General features: G+C 45.0%; 1 protein-coding gene across 5 annotated transcripts in view; it reads left to right on the top strand.

The window, feature by feature from the left end:
* The window catches only part of NDRG3 (NDRG family member 3), a 1,445,730-nt gene that overhangs the window by 1,409,177 nt on the left and 14,697 nt on the right, over positions 1 to 21,856 (top strand). Inside the window, exon 16 of one of the 5 annotated variants that reach the window (XM_069652256.1) lies at positions 4,590 to 4,836. The exons of the other annotated variants lie outside the window; for them this stretch is intronic. Within the exon in view, the coding sequence (XP_069508357.1) occupies positions 4,590 to 4,606 (17 nt within the window). The 3' untranslated portion in view covers positions 4,607 to 4,836. Of the gene's footprint in view, positions 1 to 4,589; positions 4,837 to 21,856 lie in introns of those variants that run through there. 5 annotated transcript variants of the gene reach the window in all.

Raw genomic sequence — 21,856 nt, 5'->3', positions numbered from 1 at the left:
TGCTGCCGTACTTGCTATCGTTGGCCAAGGCGGAGCTGGCCCATTCCTCCATAAAGATCCATCTGGCGGCTATCTCCTGCTACACCAGAACTCTGGGACGCTCATCCCTGTGGTCCCATCGCCTGGTGAAGGAGTTCATGAAGGGATTGTTCCGATCCTTCCCGCCGGTTAAGGCCCCGGCGTGGGAACTCAACGTGGTGCTGACCAGGCTCATGGGTGTTAGGGAGAATTCTCCGTTAAGGCTAATTTCCCAAACCTAGTAAGTCCCCCAGCAGCTTTGCTGGATTTTTGGGGTTTATTTTGTTCTCCTGTTAAGAGTGAGACTCTTTTTCTCCCACTCTTAGGCATGATTTGAGAATGTCCTTTGACTGTAAATGTGTTTTATGGGCTATGGGGTCTTTTACTCCATAGGGCTTCATGTGTTTTTGGTATATGTGTTACACAGCACCCTCAGTGCAGTAACACAGGGGTGTCATAGTGACCCCCAAACAGACTCCATACCCTGGGACTGACTACTGTCTCCCAGGGCATGTAAAGTCACCATTGGCTTTACTAGTCTCAAATTGTGAACAGAACCAGTACAAACCATCATTTTGTGGAAGTACTGGTAGGGGTAATTCGATTGCCCCTGGGTCTGTTTTCCAAGGGGGCACTGTCCAGTCCCCCCTTGTCGAGTTTCTGGCAGGTGGCAGTGGATAACACGCAAAATATTCCACCGAAATCTTTCTTATGGGATTTTCCCATTGATTTTAAACTCACCACTTTTTGGTGCAATGTTAAAGATACCGCCGGGTTATTTATTTAATATTTATTTCCTGGTTGGGTCTTGCCAGGACTTGGTTTTAAAATGGCGTTTGTGTTCGCCTCTGAAACTCTAGCCCAAGTCACGCCCTTTGTTCCACTTTTTGGCGGGCTTCTCCACAGAAGCCCTCCAAATGGTGCCACTCTGTCTGGGGTCTACAGGATGTGTGGGCGGGGGATTAGGCACCCTGGACTGAGTTGATGAAATGCTTAATGTTGAGCCTTGCCACCTCCCGTGGTTGTGCATGTGTGTACTGCTTTTTATTCTTGTATTCATGAGCATGCAAATCCATGGCAGACCCCATGCTGGAGAAGGAACAAGTTACTTACCTGTAACTGTTGTTCTCTAGCATGGGTCTGGCATTGATTCACATGCGAACCCTCCCTCCTACCCCTCTGCGTCTCTTCACTTAGTCCTACTGTCACTTTACGTGCTACCAAATCCGAAGATGGCTGCCATAGGGAGGGGCTTAGATAGAGGGCAGTCATTGGCTGGGGGCAGTATGACCCAGAGACCAGTGATTGGTTATTAGGAGAAAGACAGTTCAGAAACGAAACTGAAACTGATTTTTTCTTTACCGAGGATTCCCAGCCTGACGACGGGGAATATTCATGAGCATGTGAATCCATGCCAGACCCATGCTGGAGAACAACAGTTACAGGTAAGTAACATGTTCCTTCTTGATTCAGTAGTTTGAGATTATGGGCGGATACCATACTGTTTACATGCTCCTTCATACTCAACTCTGTCTAACTAGACTCCTAAGGTTTTGATTTTTTGCAGATAGGCCATTGTGTACAGCCATTGATCACAAAGCTGTTATTATCCATATCTAACTTATACAGTCGGTTGGATGTGCCAGCAAGCATTCACTCTGTTTTTGTTTAAGTGCATTCCATTGCAAGTCATCCATTGCTGAATGCAATAATATATCTCCATGTATTATGTGTCCTTTTCATAATCTCCTGTTATAGGAATTAGGCACTGCGTGTCATCGGCATAATTGGTGTAGATTATACTCTGTGTCCAGCAGCTCAAATAATGGTTTAGTAAATATGTTGTAATGGGTTGGTGACAAGCATGACCCCTGTGGAATACCAAATGGCACATTAACCGTGTCTGATTCTGCACTACCACTGAACACTCTTGCTAAGCGATTCGTCAAAAAGGATTCCACCTATTTAGCCGCTACAGGACCGTATAAGTGCCATGTGATTTTCTGAATTCAGATAGTCGCTTGCCCATGTTATTTTTAACAAGATGTTCCTGCACCTACAGATATGCCGCTCGGTCAAGAATCTTTGGTAAAAAAGGTACAATCGTAATGGGCCTATCGTTACAGGTATTGTTAGAATCCAGGGTTGACGTTTTTTTTAAGCGGTGGAGTAACCCATGCCTGCTTTGAAATCTAGTACATGGCCTTCATGGAAGGAGGGGTTGATGAATTTAGTGATGACTGGAATCAAGGATGGTGCACATGGCGTAACCGCAGCTGCTGGACAGTCATCACCTTTACATGTGGTTGGTTTGAGCTGTGTCGTAATGTTCATCACCTCCATTTCTGATACTGCTCTAAACATGAAAAATTATAATTTATGAGACATGGCAACTGCGGTTGTAGCAGCATCTCGTTCTCAGTCCGGCTGACTAGAATTAGCTGCCACCTTGTGTTTGATCCCTATATCTTTCCTAATATTCTGTACTTTGCTAACTATAGTATATTGAATGGACATGCACCATGATCTATCTTTGCTTAGAGTAACTTGATCCCGCACTGGGTGCTCCAATTACCTCTGAATTTTAAATATTTCACAAGTGTCGCTGTGCATTCATAATCCACAGGTCATTATCTTTTCCAGCATGTGTCAAACGCGCCCAAGGAGATAATTACAAGACATGGGTAATCTGTGGCAGACCCCTTCAAGCCTCCTCTTACATCTGCAAGCTGAAAAAGACTAGCATTGTTCTCATGTCCCTAGAAATTCCCTCTAGGTCCCTGGTCCATTCCACACCCACTGTTTGAATCCTCCTACATGCAGATCTTTTACCAACATTCCCTCCTACAATTCACACTTGTAGAAGGGAACATCTTAGCCTCTGTGGGTCATATTGCCACAAATAATCATAGCTTAACCCTGCATTGTATACTGACTGGCACGATATAGAAAGTGTGTAAGTTCTTGTATAGAGGGCAGACCACAGATGATCAGAAAACTCTTCCCTTTAAATCTCTTGGCCATTTAAAGCCATAAGCACGCCCTTTGGCAGGTACAGGAAAAACCAAATGCTTCCCTATATTTAACACTCTCTAGCCCACCCTCCAACTACCCCTGTAACCTCAATGGCCCGTACGTAGTTCCTGAGGGAGGTTTGTGGGGGTAGAAGAAACAAAGGGGCATGGCGATTTAGGAAGGTTTTGTATTACTCCAACCTTTTTTTCCAGAGTGCCTAAAACATTATTAGAATTCCGTGATTTCTAATTATTTTATGCAACCTATTCGCTGGGACCCACAAACATTCACCAACCCTCACTGAAGCCAGCACCTTATTTTCCACAAAACAACCACTGCTTTTCTTTATTCCTTCACAAGTGGGCTACTAATACCCTTAATTGTGAGACTCTATAATAGCTCTCTGTCTGGAAGTCCCACATCTCCCCCTGCTTTGGGAGAATCAAGGTCTGGTAGGCAGTTCTTGTTTTCCCTTGCCACGAGAATTCTAGGATCCTTGTATTTTGGTCTACTAATGCAGACATTGGAACCTTTATCAGTAACATTTGAAGCCAAAAGAGTACCTGAGGGAGCAGGTGCAGCTAGACGGCATTACGCCTACCCTTTGTGAAAGAGTACGTTTGAACCAAGAATTTACTTTCATATGATTTCTTCCGGGGGGAGGTATGGGGGAGGTAAATTGCCTTATAAAACCTATCCAAGCATTTTGTTAAACCCCCAAATGCTTAAAGGAATGGTTTGGTCAAAATGTTTTATTGCCCCTCCTGGTCGGCCATGTGTTTTTAAGCCTAAATCGCTCGATTTTAGAAAAATTTCCTATGGACCTTACCCGAGTTTTCGTCCATTAAACGCACGCGAAAACAGGCACCAGGGAGCTGCCATTTTGTGATAATCCTATTATTTTCCCCATCGCCCTGGCTGACCTGCTTTTGCGGCACTAAATCATAACCCCCGCCCCTGAGCCTGTCATCAGCAGACGCGTACCGCCCGTTTTACAACGCCAAAGCAAGTCTCGCGTCAACATTCGCTGCGCTTCAGCTAATGACGTGTCGCCATGGAAATGGCAGGACGCCTCTTTCCTCAATAAGTATAAACAGACCGTTTCACAACACACAGCAGCAGATTTTCGATTCCATTCCTCTCTCTGTGTTACTTTGAGTCTTCTGTGACTCGTTTCTGTGCTCTGGTCAGCTACCTTTGTTGCTTGTAGCCCGTGTGAATAGATACCAGTACCACCGCTATCAATTATTTTAGTTTGTTTAACACACAATGGATACAATAATGCCCTACATGTACGAGCCCAAGTATACCGAGGAGGAACTACTGGAAAGGGAAACACGCGAAAACGATGGGTCTTTGGACGGCAGTTGGGAGGACGATCCAAAATTACATATACATATCATTGTAACGCACGAAAGTCTTTCAATAGTGTGCAGTGTCTAGATAGCATTTGTCCGAGCAGAATGCCATTAGTTACAAGAATTGTCATTGACAACAAACGTTTATTAAACTTCTCTTGGTCATTTAAAAACAGTTTGTTTCATTCCTTTTCACAGGTGGTACAGGCTGGTGACCTATCGTTCCTTTACATGGTGGCTTCACGGGAGGCTTGGACACTGCGTTCGAAGAGTGATACCCGCCTGTGCCGTTCGTGCCATCAGAGAAACGTTCCCGAGTGACAGGGGTCAGTACAGGGGATTTTCTCTCGCTGTGCTGCAACCTGAACTGTACAATGTGTAAAGTTTTGTATTTTTGTGTCATCAAAATAAGCTACAAAATAAAACGCCACATCTATTTTAACAACGATTGTTTCCATTTTTTTTAATCAATCAAGTGTGTCTCCATTCAAGGATGGACTTCAGACATCTGTGCTCTGAATGGGTGAAGTTTAGGTCGCTGTGAAGCGGGGTGGTCACTATCTAAGCTAACATAATATATTATCAATAATGCATGCACTAAATAACACTTGTTCAAAGTCTTTCAGTCGGTTATGTCTCTATAAAAGTCACACATATATCTATGCTATCAATTAACATTGGATTATACAGGCCTTAGGTCAAGGGTCTTGACCACTATAATACAGTGTTTGAAGTGTGGGTCTGTGCTCACAAGAATCTCCGGTATGTGGCATTTGTTATTGATAGGCAACGATATACTGCAGTAGGGGTCTATTGTTAGTTGGGGATCTGCTAGGTGGGCATCATGGCGTGGTCTGGCACATGAAGAGAATACCTTGCAGGGACACAGGGTCAGAATGGCAGTAAGTTTCCACTGGCGAGGGTGCGTGGGCAAGGACACGTTTGTGGAGATGAACGAGCCATGTGCTTGGTTCAGGCCGGTTCACATGCAGGACCGTGATCTCAGAGAGTGATGTGTTACATTTATTAGCTGTTGCAAATACCTCTGGAGTTTTCTAGTCAAAGTGGGGACGAGGCTGTGGGCCATGTGTTCTGCGCACTGTACTATCGCAGTGAGGCCTAGTCACCAAAATGGAGTGGAAAGGGGGTACAAAAATTGATGCCCCGTGTCCTGCTCAGTGTTCCCATCTACGCAAATGTCATCCAAAGATAACATCACATAAGGGCAAGGGGCAAACCCACTACTGGAGGCACTTGGTACGAGTTTCTACTGAGAAGAAAAGGATGAGAGGGGCCTGATGGCCCCTCGCTCCCACACACTTGCCTGCACGCCAAAAGGCGGTTCGCACCCGGGGATGAGCGCTGGCATGGGGGGCAGTGACGGGCGCAAACGGCCAAGGTGCCAAACAGCATGTACACTTCAAAAGGTATCCCACGCCCAGGGGCCATCGCTCACATGGCCTCCTCAGACCCCGTGTCTCCAGGCAGGCCTCCCCTGAGGCAGGCCGCCCCCCTGCAATAAACATAATACCACAACATACCCACGTCATTCATTCACAAACGCACACCTGTTTCTAATACTTTATAAACCACTTGATATGTCTCATGAGAACATCTTTGTGCTTCGGAAGTCAACTCCTGAACCTTCTACCTGAGAAGCACTGAGATCTATGCTAATCTGCTCGTCGCCGTGCTATCTGTGACCGCTTCGAGCAAACTCGTCCGTGTGCTACCTGTGGCCATCGACCTGTTCTGTTGCAACATACTGCTCGGCTTGCTGAATCCAACTGTTTGTTGGTCAAGGTAAGGCCATGTATCCTAGTCATATTTCAGTCATTTTTACATTTCAATCTATTTGCTATTACAGTACCCAATAGAGCTATGGTCATTGGTCTCATTGCTATTGACTTGAGTTTCAATTGTTATGCTATCAATAGATCTATTTATTTTCATCTGTGTCAATTGTCATCAAATTGCATCCTTCGGAGGTCCAGTCTATAATGTAAGCATGGTTCCTTTTCGTGCAAGACAAAACATCCAAGGGTCGAGTCACATGTTCAGAGTTTAGTCACATAATTTAAAACCTTTCTGTAACTTATGCAAATACTAAGCCGCACATCATGAACTGGTGAAGTTCCGGCGACCAAAACAAACCTTGCATTGAGCATGGTATGGTTCATTTACTTTTTTATGACATTTTTATTCATCAAGGTTTTATAATAATCTTGATATTTACTTATCAGAATTTTCAACAATGCCTGCCTGTTCGATTAGCGGTTGCCCTTCGAAGACCCATGCTAAATCTGAAGGCACTACAATGCATGTATTCCCGAAAACTGTTGATCGAATAAGAGAATGGGTCAGACATTGCGGATATCCACTGGATGAGCTGTAAAGTAGAGTCCAACAAGTCTTTGAGGACAAGAGGGGTGATCGATACCACATCTGCAGTCGGCACTTTCCCTCGAACATGTACACCACATCTTGGGTAACAAAGAAGAATAAACAGCGATCGACATGAAAATTGCTCGCAAACGCTATTCCCACTCTATTCGTCCACAATCCGCCACTGGTGAGTCAAGTGTCCGTTTTTAGCTTTGGGCCTTGCGGCAGTGTGTAGGTAGCCGAATGGAATCATTGATATTTTAGGTGTCTCCAATTTGTAATACTTTCGACATTGATATGAGTGTATAGCTTTTTCAATAATGACATTTATCAATATATTATTTTTAGATTTCATAACCCACAAACAAAATCTATACATGGGCACAGGGAACTGTGCTATATTGCGCATTACTCAAGTATTCTGTCTCCTTACATGGCAATTTTAAATATTGGCATTTCATTATCAAACAATAATTTACCTTTACAACTTCTTGACTATCCCTTGAATCTGAAGCAAGAACATTCTACTTCCATCACGTGCTCGCAGTTATCAACCACTTCTAGTGCGTATCAGGTAATCATACTTGGTTATTCCGCTACAGACTTGTTTTATGCATGTCATGTAATAGTTTGTATGTATCGTGTGATTATTTTACCAATTGTTTGGTTAGTGCTTTCCAATTGATATACACCTTAGTTGTCGTCCCCTGGTGTTTGTTTTCAGTTATAATTAGTGTTATCCATACTAATGCAAGTACTGTCTTTCAGGGAGATGCTGAAGCGTCCACCACATTGACAACAGCCCTAGATGTTCTTCAGCAGCCCGAGGTATGGATACTGACAGCTCAGCTGACCGTGATCATCAGGACTGGAACACTTGTCGTTTGATAGTTCTACACCATGTTTCATTTGTGGTTAGCCGTTGATATGTACCTGTGCGGTCGACCCCAAGCGTGTGTTGTGTTTTCAATATTGTAATCCTTACTAATGCAAATACTATGTTTCAGGCAGTTGTTGAATCGTCAACCCACGCACTTGATGCGGAGCCTGACATTCAAGTAATTCCGGTGGAAGCGGGACCATGTGGATACGAATCGGCACAACAGCTTTCGGAAGTGCGCACCACATTGACAACAGCCCTAGATATTCTTCAGCAGCATGAGGTATGGATACTGACAGCTCCATCGAGCGTGATCATATAACGTGATTCCATTTGCTATACTTTCTTCCCTATTAACACAAGTACTGTGTTTTAGGGAGATGATGGAGCTTCCACTACAATCACAAGATCCCATTTAGATGATGCAGATGTAAAGAAATCGGAGAAATAAGTTGATTAAATCTGATCATTTTTAAATTTTCCTTGATTCTTTTAGACAATGCAACATTTGTGGTTCTCTCTTTATATGTACCTGTGCCGTCGACCCCAAGTGTGTGTTATGTTTACGATATTGAAAACCATACTAGCGCTAGTACTGTGTTTCAGGGATTTGCTGATGCCTCCTCTTCAATACAATCATTCGTGGCAGTCCATGCAGAGCCAGAGGTATGGATACTGACAGCTCCATCGAACTAGGTCATCAGAGCTCGAATACTTGTTTGATTGTTCCACACAATGTTTAAATCGTGTTTGGCTATTGAGATGTACCTGTGTGTTCGTCCTCACGTGCGTTTTATGCTAACAATATTTTGATACACAGTAATGAAAATACTAAGTTTCAGGTAGTCGATGGAGCCTCATTCCATGCTGTCTATGCGGATACAGAAAATATAGTCGTTGCAGCGCAAGAGAAAGGGGAGACATGCGGATACGTATCAGAGCAACAGCGTGCAGATGTTGAAGGTCGAGTCAAAAAAGTTGCAAAGAAAAGAAACAAAAATAAGGTTAGTTACAAACAGTTCATAACTTTAGAAATTTTTTTGTACTGGGGACTATTTTATGTTTTTTTCAAGTCAATTGTATTATACTTTATCTTGTGTTTAAACTGAACATCCCTTTTCCAATCTGTCCTCTAGTTACCCATGGGTCTACGAACTATACATACACAGACAGTGAAGCGAATGAGAGATGTTGCTTGCCAGACCATTTACACTATTGAGGCTAAGGAGGGAACTATTAATTCAGACGCGGCGTGTTGAGACTTGGCATGCTCATGTCCAATGTACAGAAAATGAAATGAATGTGTCCGAAGAATCCGGCAAAGTTGTATTGGACCATTGCTACAGTTTGACTGCACCACCGCAACAACATGATACTGGGTGTATTGAAGATAGCTCTGAAGTAGTCGCAGATCAATTTACACAATCTACACCCGCCAAAAAATTGCCACCAAAAAAGCTGTCGACATTGTTGTGTTCTCCCATCAATGTTGAAGTAGCAGATGTTGAAATGACAGAGAATGAACCAGCAGCAGCATTCACTGATGCATCAGAACTTGATAGCGGCGATATTGCTTTCAAATTGGGTGATATGTCCTCAACGTCACAGGCCGAAACAACTTTGATGCAGGATGACAGTCTAATGAAAGAGGACAAATACAGAGTATTCGACAGTTGTTTGATGGATATTATAAGTATGCTGAAATGTGGGCATTCCGTCAGAGGGAAAGTATGTGGGAAGCCATTGATTCATGTGACTCGTCGAAAACAAGGCAGTAATGTCACAATACATGCCACCTGTAGATTACATCATACGTTCTCATGGTCTGCACAACCGATGCTGGGGAAACTGCTAGCAGGCAATCTGTGTGCAGCTGCAGCACTTTTTAGTGGCTCCAGTTTTAGAAAGTTAAAGTCTTTCTTTCAATTTGTGGGACTCCATTTCATTTAAAAAACGCAGTACTACAAATACCAACATGATTATCTGTTTCCGGCCATTAGTGATGCTTGGAAAATTGAACAATTGTCTCTAGCAAGTACATTAGAAGGCAAACGATTCAGGCTAGCCGGCGATGGACAGTGCGACAGCCCTGGATTTTCTGCCAAGTACTGCACCTACCACTTTCAGGACATGGATAGTAAGAAAATTGTGAGTTCGGTGGTCGTGCAGTTAACACAATGTACATCCTCAGTGGCCATGGAGAAACTAGGATTTATAAAATCAGTGGAATATCTGCAATCGAGTGGAATGCACATCGACCTCATAGCCACGGACAGACACGTTTCAATTGCCAAGACAATGAGAGAGCAGTTCCCACATATTAAACATCAATTTGACGTATGGCATCTTGCTAAATCAATCAATAAGAAAATCTCGGCTGCAGGGGAAAAAAAAGGTTTGGAAAGTATTTCAGAGTGGTCCCAGTCTATCAGCAACCATCTTTGGTGGAGCTCCAAAACTTGTGAAGGGTCATTGGAAATACTACTTGAAAAATGGCGGTCACTGATGCACTGTACCAACGTGCACCGCTGGTCAGAAAACCTACATTTCCACCAATGTGAACATGGCCCTTTATCCCCAGTGGAGGCACGGAAGAAGTGGTTGAATCCATCTTCACCGACACACAAAGCCATTGCGAAGATTGTTTTCGATAAAACTCTATCAAGAGATTTGAGGGGACTGACAGAATTCTGTCACACAGGAGGTTTGGAGGTGTTCCACAAAATGTGCCTAAAGTACAGGCCAAAGCGCTTGCATTTCATTATACAGGGCATGAGACATAGGACTCTACTTGCCGTCTTGGCCCATAATGAGAATCTCGGCCGTGAACAATCTAGGACTAAGGGTAATGTAAGAATGCCTCGCTACACTAAGGCCTTTTCAAAAAGAAGTAAGCAATGGGTGATCAAACCAGTCTATGAGGAAATGGAGTTCGACTTTGTCAAAAGCCTTATTATTGCTGTATTAGAGAAGCACAGATATGGAATTTTGAACGTTTCTGTGCAGAGCACTGATCCATTGCAACCCAACATTGCCACTGTGCCATGTCCACCCAAAGGAGAGCTGGTTGTGAAGTACAAATCCCGGTTTAAATAATTGTAATACGATTGTCTTTTTGTAAATAAATGTTATTGTACAGTGTGCATACAAAGCACGCTAACCCTAACCCCTACCTTCACCATCCTGGGTGCCAAACTACCTTGGTGTCATCTTTGAATTCTCTCTATTCACCTCATATTGCTGACCTTGTCTATATGTGTATGTATATATTTTTGTTGATGTAACTAATTTTCGCAATCGCTTATAAATGCTGGGCACTGTTAACCGAGGGGAGGCTTGCGTATTGCAAATAATAAAACAAACAAACAATAAATCTCACTTTCAACTCAACTCCTCGAGTACTTTACTTTCCCTGACCTTCCCCAAAAAATTAAGTCTCAATAGTTATGGTTCTTTGGGGCTTCAAAGCTTGCAGACAACGAGGACAAAATTGGGGGCCTTAGAACGCGCCAAGCGAGCCGTTGCAGATAGGAGAGAAGCCAGTTTGCATTTGCACATTGAGGCGCACTACATAGATGGATTCGAAACTTCAAGTTCTCACAGATGGCTTTACTACAGGATGTTGCAAAGAAAGAATGTATGCTCATTTCTAGTGAAGGTCAGCGGCTTTGATTTTCAGCTCGCGCCCTGAAGAGGCCCAAAACTCGCACTGGCAGTATAAGGTTCTATTGTTTTTTTACCTTGAGAGACAGGGACCATGCCGAAAGAACATCATTTGAAGGAGGGGGTTGGGGGGGGGTGCAATAACGTAAGAGACGATAAGGCAGAACATTCTTAAACTAGACCGAGTTTCATGTTAGTTCAGTATACGAAAAATCGTTGTCAAGAGCACAGTGGGATTTACGGACTGCATTACGCAGAGACACAATGGCAATTGCAAATATAATGTAAGTAACTCTTTAGACGCTTTTATACCGGAATGAAGAATTAATGAATGGATGCATGAATGAATGAATGAAGAGCTTTGAAAACGTTTGTGGGATCGTCCTTGTAGCGGGCACATGGGCATGCAGGTCCACATTCCACACGCATGTAGACAAAAAGTTGTTTCTCATTGTGTACTAACCTCAATTTATTTTGTTAGTTTTTGCATTGATTTTAGAGCCGAACATACTCCATTGCACTATCCTTGAAAGCAAATAGTTTCAGCTCAGCCGTAATAAATGAAATGAATAATATTAATAAAGATCGACTGGCGAGACTAATTATACATTTTATGTTTTCAAAACAAGTATATACTTCCCTTTTGCCACTGCCACCAGTTTCAGACACCGGCAGACGGTTTCTTCAGCCGCCAGCTGCAGCTTAATGTAAACAACTGCACCATTCTGATGATCTTATGGGACGATCGCCAAGGGCCCATATGCCCTTACGCGGTACTAGCGGCTAGAAGCAACATATCAACCTTTACGCTGGCCTAGTGCCTACTTGATGGAACAGCCTTGCGGTTCAACGTGCGACAAAAGTGCTTCTTTGAACGAAAACCAACACCCTGTGTACCATAAAGGAACAGCGCATGACTCACAATAAAATTTTACGATTTGCGGACAGAGATAAAAGAAAATAAATGACTTTCGGAGTTCATATGGCAATTGCTGAATATTCTATAAACATTTAATGTCAAATAAATGTACTTTACCAAATTTACCATGTTGCTGTTTGATTTTAAAGTACAGTTTCATATTCTGAATTGTGACGCGCTGTGTTGTGAGCTGATCTGTGTTGGTTTCCGGGTTCTGTGTGAAGTCACGTAGAAGACGACTGGGCGCGTTTGCCTACGCAGCACAGTAACGTCACGGAGAGAGGCGGGGAATATGAATGTTTTGATAATGTCAGGCTCAGGGGCACGGGATATGATTTAGTGCCGCAAAAGCAGGTCAGCCAGGGCGATGCGGCAAGTGATAGGATTATCACAAAATGGCAGCTCCCTGGTGCCTGTTTTCGCGTGCGTTTAATGGACGAAAACTCAGGTAAGGTCCATAGGAAATCTTTCTAAAATCGAGCAACTTGGGCTTAAAAACACATGGCCGACCCGTAGGGGCAATACAAAATTTTGACTTAACCATTCCTTTCATTCCTGATAAATGAATCTCAAAGGGTAGAGCTAGTGAGATCTTCGATATGTTCACCCTTGGCTCTCCTGTAGCAGGACCGACGTTTGACAATCAACTTTAAAACCAGTGAGAACCCCATATTTTTATATGGCCTGTAATGTCTCCGGGATGGATGAAAGAGTGTCTACCAACTGGACCAATATATCCGTAAAAAGGCCCAATTTAAATTCCGGTCTGCCAACCTCTATACCCTTTACCTCAGAGTTCATCCTGCTGGACACTTTTAAAGGCTCCAATGCTAATTCTAATATGGGTGACGAGGGACGGTTCTAGCAGGTGGCCCTACACAGTGTGAACATTTCAATTTTTTGTCTTCCCTCTGTCACCATTAATCACGTCTTGTGCCTTCAGGCTAGAATATAATGCCCCAACCCCTCTCTAATCTGTTCCCAAATCCCATATGGGTTAGGACCATCAGAAGAAAAACCCAGTTGGCCTATTCAAATGCCAGTCAAAGCAAGACTGGGTAGTTTACACAATCTCTCGATGCCTCAGTCAAATTGAGTGTCTTCCAAAATGTTTCCACGCCCTGCTTACCTCCTACAAAACACACTTGATACGTGTACGCCCATCTGGGCACGATATCAAATTATGAAGTTAGTACCCTAGTTAAAATCTTTGCAACCACATGGAATAGGTCTATTGGGCGGTGCAATGCGCAATTAGTTGGGTCTTTGCATTCTTTATGAATAATTTGTTTAGGGTGTGCTGGAAAGGGGGGTATGTCATCAACCTCTAAGGTACTGTTAAATAAGTTAGTCAAAAGAGGGGCAAGCAGGTCTGCAAACTCTTGATAAAAAGAAACCGTAAACCCATCAACTGTAATTAACTTTCCCTGTAATCATACCAGTAGTTGCTGCTGGTACTATTTGTGCTTCCAAATGAGGATTCATCAGCAGTCGTTATAGGGAGGTTTAAACCACAAATAGATTTGTGCAACTATTCTTTGTTTTCCCTGTTTTTCCTACCTTTAGAGCGTTTGGTGTAATTGCGAGGCATTCCGTTATTTCCCCTGGATGAATCGCCATTCTGCCCTTTGTATCTCACTCTATGCATCTTGATTGATAGTCTCTGTTGCCAAGAGCGAGTCTGCCATAGCTTCCTTCTCATAAAATATTTGTTTCTAATGGATTCCTTCCTCCCAAGGATACCTAATCTATTATCCTATCCACAGTGCAGCTGCTCTTCAAAAAACGTTTCTGCCACAAGGGCACACAGCACAGCGCAGCTCCGGATTGGCTCCGTCTGATGCCTTTACTCGCCCCACACAGTAAATGTTTGGGCAAGTATATATTGAGGCCCTGTGCCCGTGACCTCAGTACTTTTTTCCACACACTGTTCGATTCAGGAATACGCTCTTTGTTTTTGAATTTGTCTTCTCCATGTCCAACTCCTCTGAGGCCTCCCGGTTCAAACTGTGTGTGGACTAGGGCCGGCAGATGTCTGTTTCTGATCCGCACTGGAATTGTTTGTGCTGCTTGGACGAGGAACACGATACCCAGGATTGCGAGTTGTCAGTCCATGCTCCCAAAGGCCCTCTGGGAACGGTTGGCAAATCTTGGTACCTTAGTCCAGAAGGTGAAGGGTGATGTTGCATGGTCTCATTCGAGGTCACGCAGAGCGTCGCTCCAAAGAGGGTCCCCTCTATGTGAAGAAACACTGCAAAAGATCCCGCTGTCCGAGTGGATCCTTACACCAGCTTTCTTCCTCCTCGTCCGAGAAGTCACCAATCCAGAGGTTCTCAGGAGATGGATAAGGTACTTATCCCCACCCAATCCTACACCCTAGAGGAATGGGAACAATTTCACCACAAGATGCTTGAAAGTTTCACCAACGCACTTGCAGGGTGCCTGCTATGGTCCACTCCTGCATCCCTACATGTCCAGGCCTGGCGAGAAAGAGGGAAGAACTTCCCCTCTACCTGAGTCTGGGCATAGGGATCTCTGTGTCGGCCCTGACTTAGTCCTCTGTCGGGCACCGTTGAACTTCAGGAGTGTATGCTCCTCCTACATTTCAACCCTGTATGTTAAAGATGTTCGATATATGCGATGGAATGGAGGACCAGGTTCCCTTTCGGGTTTGAACCCCTGCCCTTCAGGGAGGAGTACGACTTTCCAGAGGAATTCTACAAGGAGGGAGGCAGTGGCGGTGGCGGGCGTCCACGGTCTGGCCTTCTAGAGGCCAGTGACCTGGACACCTCTCCTGAACTGAGCCGCAGGCCTCTTTTCAGAGGTTGATGGCAAAGGTGGCTGATATCCTGGAGCTCTCAGCCCTATCCAGAATGAAAATTAATTTAGAATGAATGGACATTCTGGATGAGGGTTCCATGTAAGAAACTCTACTGCCCTTCAGTGTGGCAGTAGAAACCCCCCGTACTAGTGATATGGGTGAAGCCGTTTAACATTTTGACAGTTGACCGGGAACTGTCCAGGAAAGAGGCTGCCCCCTCTGACCCAGTCTTTCTTTCCCCCATGCCTACCCAGAGAGCTTGGTGGTGCAGGCTGTGACTGCCAGCGTAAAGTAGTCCACATTCCCCTTTCTTCCACCTGACAGGGAAACCAAGAGACTGGATGCTAGGTGGAATGAGTTTGCATCGGGCAGCCTGGCTCTTCCTGTCATGAACGCTTCTTGGCCAAATTCTCTTTTGGCCTACAGTCTGCTGTATTGAATGTGGCTGAGCAGATCCCTGATTGAGGGGGGGGGGGATGGGCGTCTAGTCAAATCTAAAGGGTCGACAGGTCAAAGGATCTAATTTTTTTTAAAATTATATATATTTTTTTAGGTTTTCGTTTAGGGAAAAAAATGTTTTTAAGCAAAAAAAGGGGGTTGGGGGGAGAACCCCCCCCCCCCCCAAAAAATATGTGAAAATAAAAAAATTCGATCCTTTGACCCGTCAACCCTTTGGTGTCGATCCTTTGACTGGCAACCAGGGAGATGAGGGACGGCTTCCTGTCAATGGGGACAGACGGCAGGGAAGCTTCAACCAGATTTCACAATTTGGGTTGGACACCGCAGACTACCGGCAGGTTCATGCCTGCAGGTGCACTGCTCAGGTGCCACTCATGGATGCGGAGGCCTGGCTTCATGCGTGATGCACAGGCCCTTTGATTACCAAATTCTATTTGGCAAAGCTGCTGATGCCCTCCAAAAATGTCAGGCATCAAAGGCCACAGTGAAGTCATTGGGCCTAGCTGCGCAGCAACTCTCTGCATCATCGCCATCCATAATGCTGAGGGTTTAGTCTCTATGCCACCTATGCCTAAGGGCTAGTGGCCGAGTTGCCCCATGAAGACTACAGGGCAGATGCTTCCTAAGGGGTAGACCTGCCCCAGAGGAGCAGCAGTGGCAGCCACTGTCCCTTCAGCACCTCAAGGGGCTGGACCTCTGAAATTGTTTGCTACAGTTCCCCTTGGGCTGTGGGGGGGGGGGGTACGACTCATGGGGTGGGACTTTCACTGTTCAGCAAGGAATGGGTCAAGACCCACGTCCTATGATTGGACCTTGCAGGTCATTCAACAGAATTAATGTCTCCCTTTCATGCTGAGTCCTCAGGAACACGGACCGTTCACCAGTACCTTGCCTCTGTTTCCTGTCCTCTTGGAGGAAGTTTGTCCACTTCTTTTAAAGAGTGCGATAGAATTGCTACCACACTCGTAACGAGGCATGTGGTGGTACTCGCCCTATTTTCTGGTGTGGATGGAGGACTGGTAGATGCGTCCCATTCTGGATCTGACACTGTTGAATTTGTTCATGCGCATGGACAAGTTCAAGATGGTTACACTAGCTCAGATCCTACAAGCCCTTGATCTGGAGGACTGGTTTGTATTGCTGGCCCCTCAGGGTGGCTACTTTCACGTGCCGATTCATGAGAAACACAAGAAGTATCTGAGGTTCGTGGTGGGCCAACATTACTACCAGTTCAAAGTCCTGCCATTTGGCCTTTCTTCGGCTCCCAGGGTTTTCATCAAGCTACTAACAGTGGTGGCGGCTTGCCTCAGGAGAGGGGGCATTCATGTCTTACCCTTCCTGGATGACTGGCTCATCTGAGCCTGCTCCACAGATCTAGTATCTGAGCATTTTCTCCACACTTGCAGTCTATTTTTCCAGAATTTCAGAAAGTCTCAGGTTTTGCCGTTTCAGTCTCTTATGAGAGCAGTCTTGGACACTTGCTTTGGTTGGGCATTCCCACCCAAGGACAAAGTGGCGAACATCCTTCTGATCGTCAAGGTTCTCCAATCCCCGGAACAAGTCCCGGCCTCTACCTTTCAGCGCCTGCATTGGTCTCATCGCCTCCTGCAGCCTAGTGGTGCCAGAGGCGATGCCGCGCATGAGATCACTTAAGAGGCTTCTCTGTTGCCCATGGTCGCAATTTCAGGGCCACATTTCGGACCTTTTACAGGTTTCGGACCAGATGGCTCAGGATATTGCGTTGTGCGGCCATACGAGACAACTCTCTGAGGCACGTGTCGTTTCATCGGCCTGGGCTCCAAATGCCAGTGGTCATGGATGCGTTTTGAATGGTTATGGTGCTCGCCTGTCGACTCTAACAGTGAGCATACTGTGGTCTTACGCAGTTTCTCAGGAACACCAACTTGCTGGAGCTCAGGGCAATCGGGCTGCAGCTATAGAGCCCAACTAGGACATTCACTCTGAGCCGGACATCAGCTTTTGAGTGTATCTAGTCTTCTTATTTTATACCTTTCCCATTTAGGTTTAGGTATGCTTTTATAAGCACCCCGTTACTTGCACACACATTTTTGCAGCCTGGACTAACACTTTACATGTGTTCTGAAAAACAGGTATGTTTTTGAGATTTATTTATAATTTTTTTCACTTTACAGTGCTGCTTTACGAACATTTTACACAGAACATGGTCATCTTCATTCCATTTCTTACATCAGTGTCCTGTGTTAATTGTTGGTTTTTTGATTTAGGTCGCAGGACAGGTACAGTTTCTTCTTTTTTTTTTAACTTTCTATAAGACATTTTTCTTCAGTAGCTTACTTCTTTTTTTCTTCTTTTTCTTTCACACGGACTATGCCCTAATGAAGGGATTACTGCAGTCTGAAATGCATTGTTTTTCGTCTGCCTGTACACTTAAATAATTTTTCCCACCATTTGTTGTCAACCATTCTTTGTTCGGATACCATGAGCTTCTATTTCTTTGAAAATATTATGTATTGTTGAATATTATAGCATTTCATGGTAATTGTAAGTGTGCAGCCATCCCCGTGGGCAACACCCTGGTCCTTTCTTCTGGCTGTGACCAAACCGACTCTGTCAAGGTGGGTCATGCTCTGCATTTCGGAATGCTGTGATCTTGCTGAAAACAATGTGCCCCGAGCGCCACGGAGCCCATTCTACCAGAAGAGTGGCTTCCACCCCTGCCATGCAAAGTGAAGTCCCTATCCTGGACATCAGTCAGGCAGCAACGTGGGCGTCTCTGGACACGTATGCCAAGCATTATTTCAGGACAGGACACCCGCTTTGGTAGGGCAGTCCTCCAGAGTTTAATGGTTAGCTGGTGCACTTGCTCTCCTCGCCCAATTTTTCGGACTGCTTTGGGAGTCTTTCATAGATGAGGAATCCGTGGGAGGAAGGAATTCATAAGAACAAATTACTTACCCCTCCGTAATGTTAATTTGAATGGATTGTGTCCTCCCACGTATTCCTCATCTTAGATATATCCTTACCTTCAGCTTTGCTGCTTCGGAAATTCTTTCTCTCTCCACCAGAGGGCGCTCCACTCGAGGCGACGGCGTTGATGTCCCTCGGCGGCATCCGTTGAGTGTCGACGTCATCCGTAGTATAAATACCTCGAGCGCGCCCGTTGGCCCTAGTTCCATTTTTCCTTTAGCTTCACTTCGGATCGAAATAAAACGGCGCTTCAGTCTTAAGCGATTATGTCTTCCTCGAACCCATCTAATTCGAAAACGGGGTTTAAGAAGTGTCTAAGGTGCGGCAGAAAAATGTCGCTGACCGACCCTCACCGTAACTGCCTCTGGTGTCTCGGGTCCGAACATCGGATCGATGACTGCGGTTCGTGCCAATCCATGACCCACAAGGCCTTGAAAGAAAGACGAGGTAAACTGGCGGTGGGGGAGGAATCCTCGAAGTTTTCTTCGAGAGGGAAGAAAGACTCGACTAAATCTTCGGCAAAACACCATAAAAAATCACGATCGAGGAGTAGATCAAGGAAGTCCTCTTCTTCTTCGTCCAAAAAGGCGAAAAAGAGACGACACCGATCTCCCTCTTCTTCTTCCTCGACTTCGGAGGAAGTTATTACTTGTCCAACTAAACATGACTCCCCTAAAAAGTGGGAAGCATTTAGAGAGTCCATGATGAAAATTTTTGAGAACGCGGCCCAGACCCCCTCAAAAATGTCTGTTGAAGGTCATGCCTCTAGTCACAAAAGTGACAGAGGAAGGTCTAAAACTAAGAAGTCCAACAAGAAATTGTCGAGCGTGTCTTCTAGGGACTCTTCCCAGACACCTAAAAAGACAGACTCTACGCAAAAGACTTTCGACGTCGATAAGTCAATAAAGACTTCGATGAAAACATGTTTGAAGCCTCTGTCGAAAGGCTGTCGAGTATAAAGGGTCGACGACCCAACAGAAAAAAGTCACGTTGAATATTTTATCGACGACCTTGAAGATTTCTTCGATGGCGTTGAGTATTTCGAAGACTACTTCGACAATATTGACTGCCTCGAAGATTCCTTCGACGCCATTTGTAGTGCCTTCGAAAACATCGAAGAATACCTCGACAACATCGAAGGTAACGGCCACGACTTCGACACCAGGGTTGAAACATATTCCAGAAAAAATATTTCACCCTGAAAACAGACATGATTTTTTCCATACTATGTCATCTGTATATGGAGAAATGTCATCAGAAAATGAAGAATATGAAGAACAAGATGAACCTGAGGTTACATCAGCTGGGGTAAAATATGGGACGAGATGTTCCAGAGGAATTAATAAATCCTCAATCAAAAATGCAGGATTTGTATGAATGTTTACAGTCTGCAAGTGGAATAGACACATCTCCTGAATATGAATTTGAGATACCAGATCCAGCAGAACATGCTGATCTGGGTTACAGAAAACCTATGAATAGAGTAACAGAGTTTATGGGGTGGGGTAATAATGCACCTGTATACCAGGATGATGATATGACAGATATTTTGTCAGGAGGTCCTCAACCAGACCCCATACTTCCTTTTCATATTGCCCTGCAAAGGAGAGTAAATGCTGCTTGGGAAAGACCGGAATCTAGTCCAGCAGTAAATAAAAAATATGTGGCAAAATACAGACCTTGTAACTCTGACCCAGAGTATTTGAGTAAACATCCTTCTCCTGAGAGTCTGGTAGTTCAGGCAGCCACATCAACAAAAAATGCTGCATACCTCACTCTTCCCCCTGATAGGGATGACAAGAAAATAGATACTTGGTCGAAAAAGATCTTTACATCAGGGAGCATGGCTCTGAAGTCTACCAAATGTATCTTGTACATTGGCTAGATTTAATTATACTCTGTCTCTGTGGAACTGCATGTCAGCGGCAGCTCTACACATCCCGGAAGGAGAGGAACGTGATGGTTTCCTATCCATAATTAAGGATGGTAAGGAGGCTTCGGGAGAATGCCTTCAAGCAGGTTTGGACACTGCTGACAGTATCAGCAGGTCCATGGGGTCTAGCGCAGTGCTACGCAGATGTGCGTGGCTAAGGAAGTCAGGTTTTGCACCAGATGTTCAATCTAGACTCCTTAACATGCCATTTGATGGCTTGAGGTTGTTTGGCAGCAAGGCGGATGAAAGTTTGGAGAAGCTGCAGACCTCCAAGGCAGCGGCAAAGTTACTTAGGGCCGCTATACGACAACCTCAGCAACGCCCCTACACAGGCTCATCTCCCTGGAGGGGTCGTCCCTTTTTGTTTTTCCTCCTCATTTGGGAGAGGAAGGGGACAGGCCAATCAAAGTGGGCAAAGGAAATTTCCTCGGGGGCGAGGAAGAGGCGCTAGATCTGCCCCAGCAGCAGCATCTGTCCCTTCAGCCGCTGCTGGAGCTGCCGCAAAACCACTCTGAGGTTTTGACTCACAAGACCCCAGTGGGAGGCAGGATCTCGCAGCATTTGAAAGAATGGCGGGGCATTACTTCAGATGTTTGGGCACTGGAAACAGTATCACCCTCAGAATCACCCACCGGAATACAACTCTACCAAAAATCCAGACCCGCTCCTGTTGCAGGAAGTTTTAACCCTGCTACAGAAAGGTGCAATAGAACACGTACCTGTAGCGGAGAGGAACAAGGGTTGGTATTCCCCATATTTCCTCATTCCAAAGAAGGACGGAGGACTAAGACCCATCTTGGACTTGAGAAACTTGAACAAGTCCCTCAGGAAGGACAAGTTCAAGATGGTCACTCTTTCTCAGATCCTTCAGGCTCTCCAACTTCAAGAGTGGTTGGTATCATTGGACCTTCAGGATGCTTACTTTCATGTGCCAATCCATCTCAAGCACAGAAAGTACCTGAGGTTCGCGATTGGCAACTCTCACTATCAGTTTCGAGTTCTGCCTTTCAGGTTGACCTCCGCCCCAAGAGTTTTTACCAAGTTGATGGCGGTAGTGGCAGCGAGTCTCAGAAGAGGGGGGGATTCATGTCTACCCCTATTTGGACGATTGGATGATCAGGGCACGTTCTCCAGAACAAGTCCAGGATCATCTATCCAAGACTTGCCACTTGCTTCACAAACTAGGGTTTTCTCTGAATTTAAAAAAGTCAAACATGATACCATCACAGAAGCTCCAGTTTATAGGAGCAGTCTTGGATACTCGTTCGGGCAAAGCCTCGCCTCCCGAAGAGAGAGCTCACCACATTCTGCAGATGGTGACAAAATTCCAGAATGCCCAGTATCTACCGGCTTTCGATTTTCTCAGGTTGCTCGGCCTCGTGGCATCCTGCATTTTTCTGGTGCCAGAGGCCAGATTGAGGATGAGATCTCTTCAATGGGCCCTCAGAACTCAGTG

This window comes from Ambystoma mexicanum, chromosome 3p (genome assembly GCF_040938575.1).
Source record: "Ambystoma mexicanum isolate Mex_15411 chromosome 3p, UKY_AmexF1_1, whole genome shotgun sequence".
Lineage (NCBI taxonomy): Eukaryota > Metazoa > Chordata > Amphibia > Caudata > Ambystomatidae > Ambystoma > Ambystoma mexicanum.
This window is presented reverse-complemented; position numbering and strand designations above follow the sequence as displayed.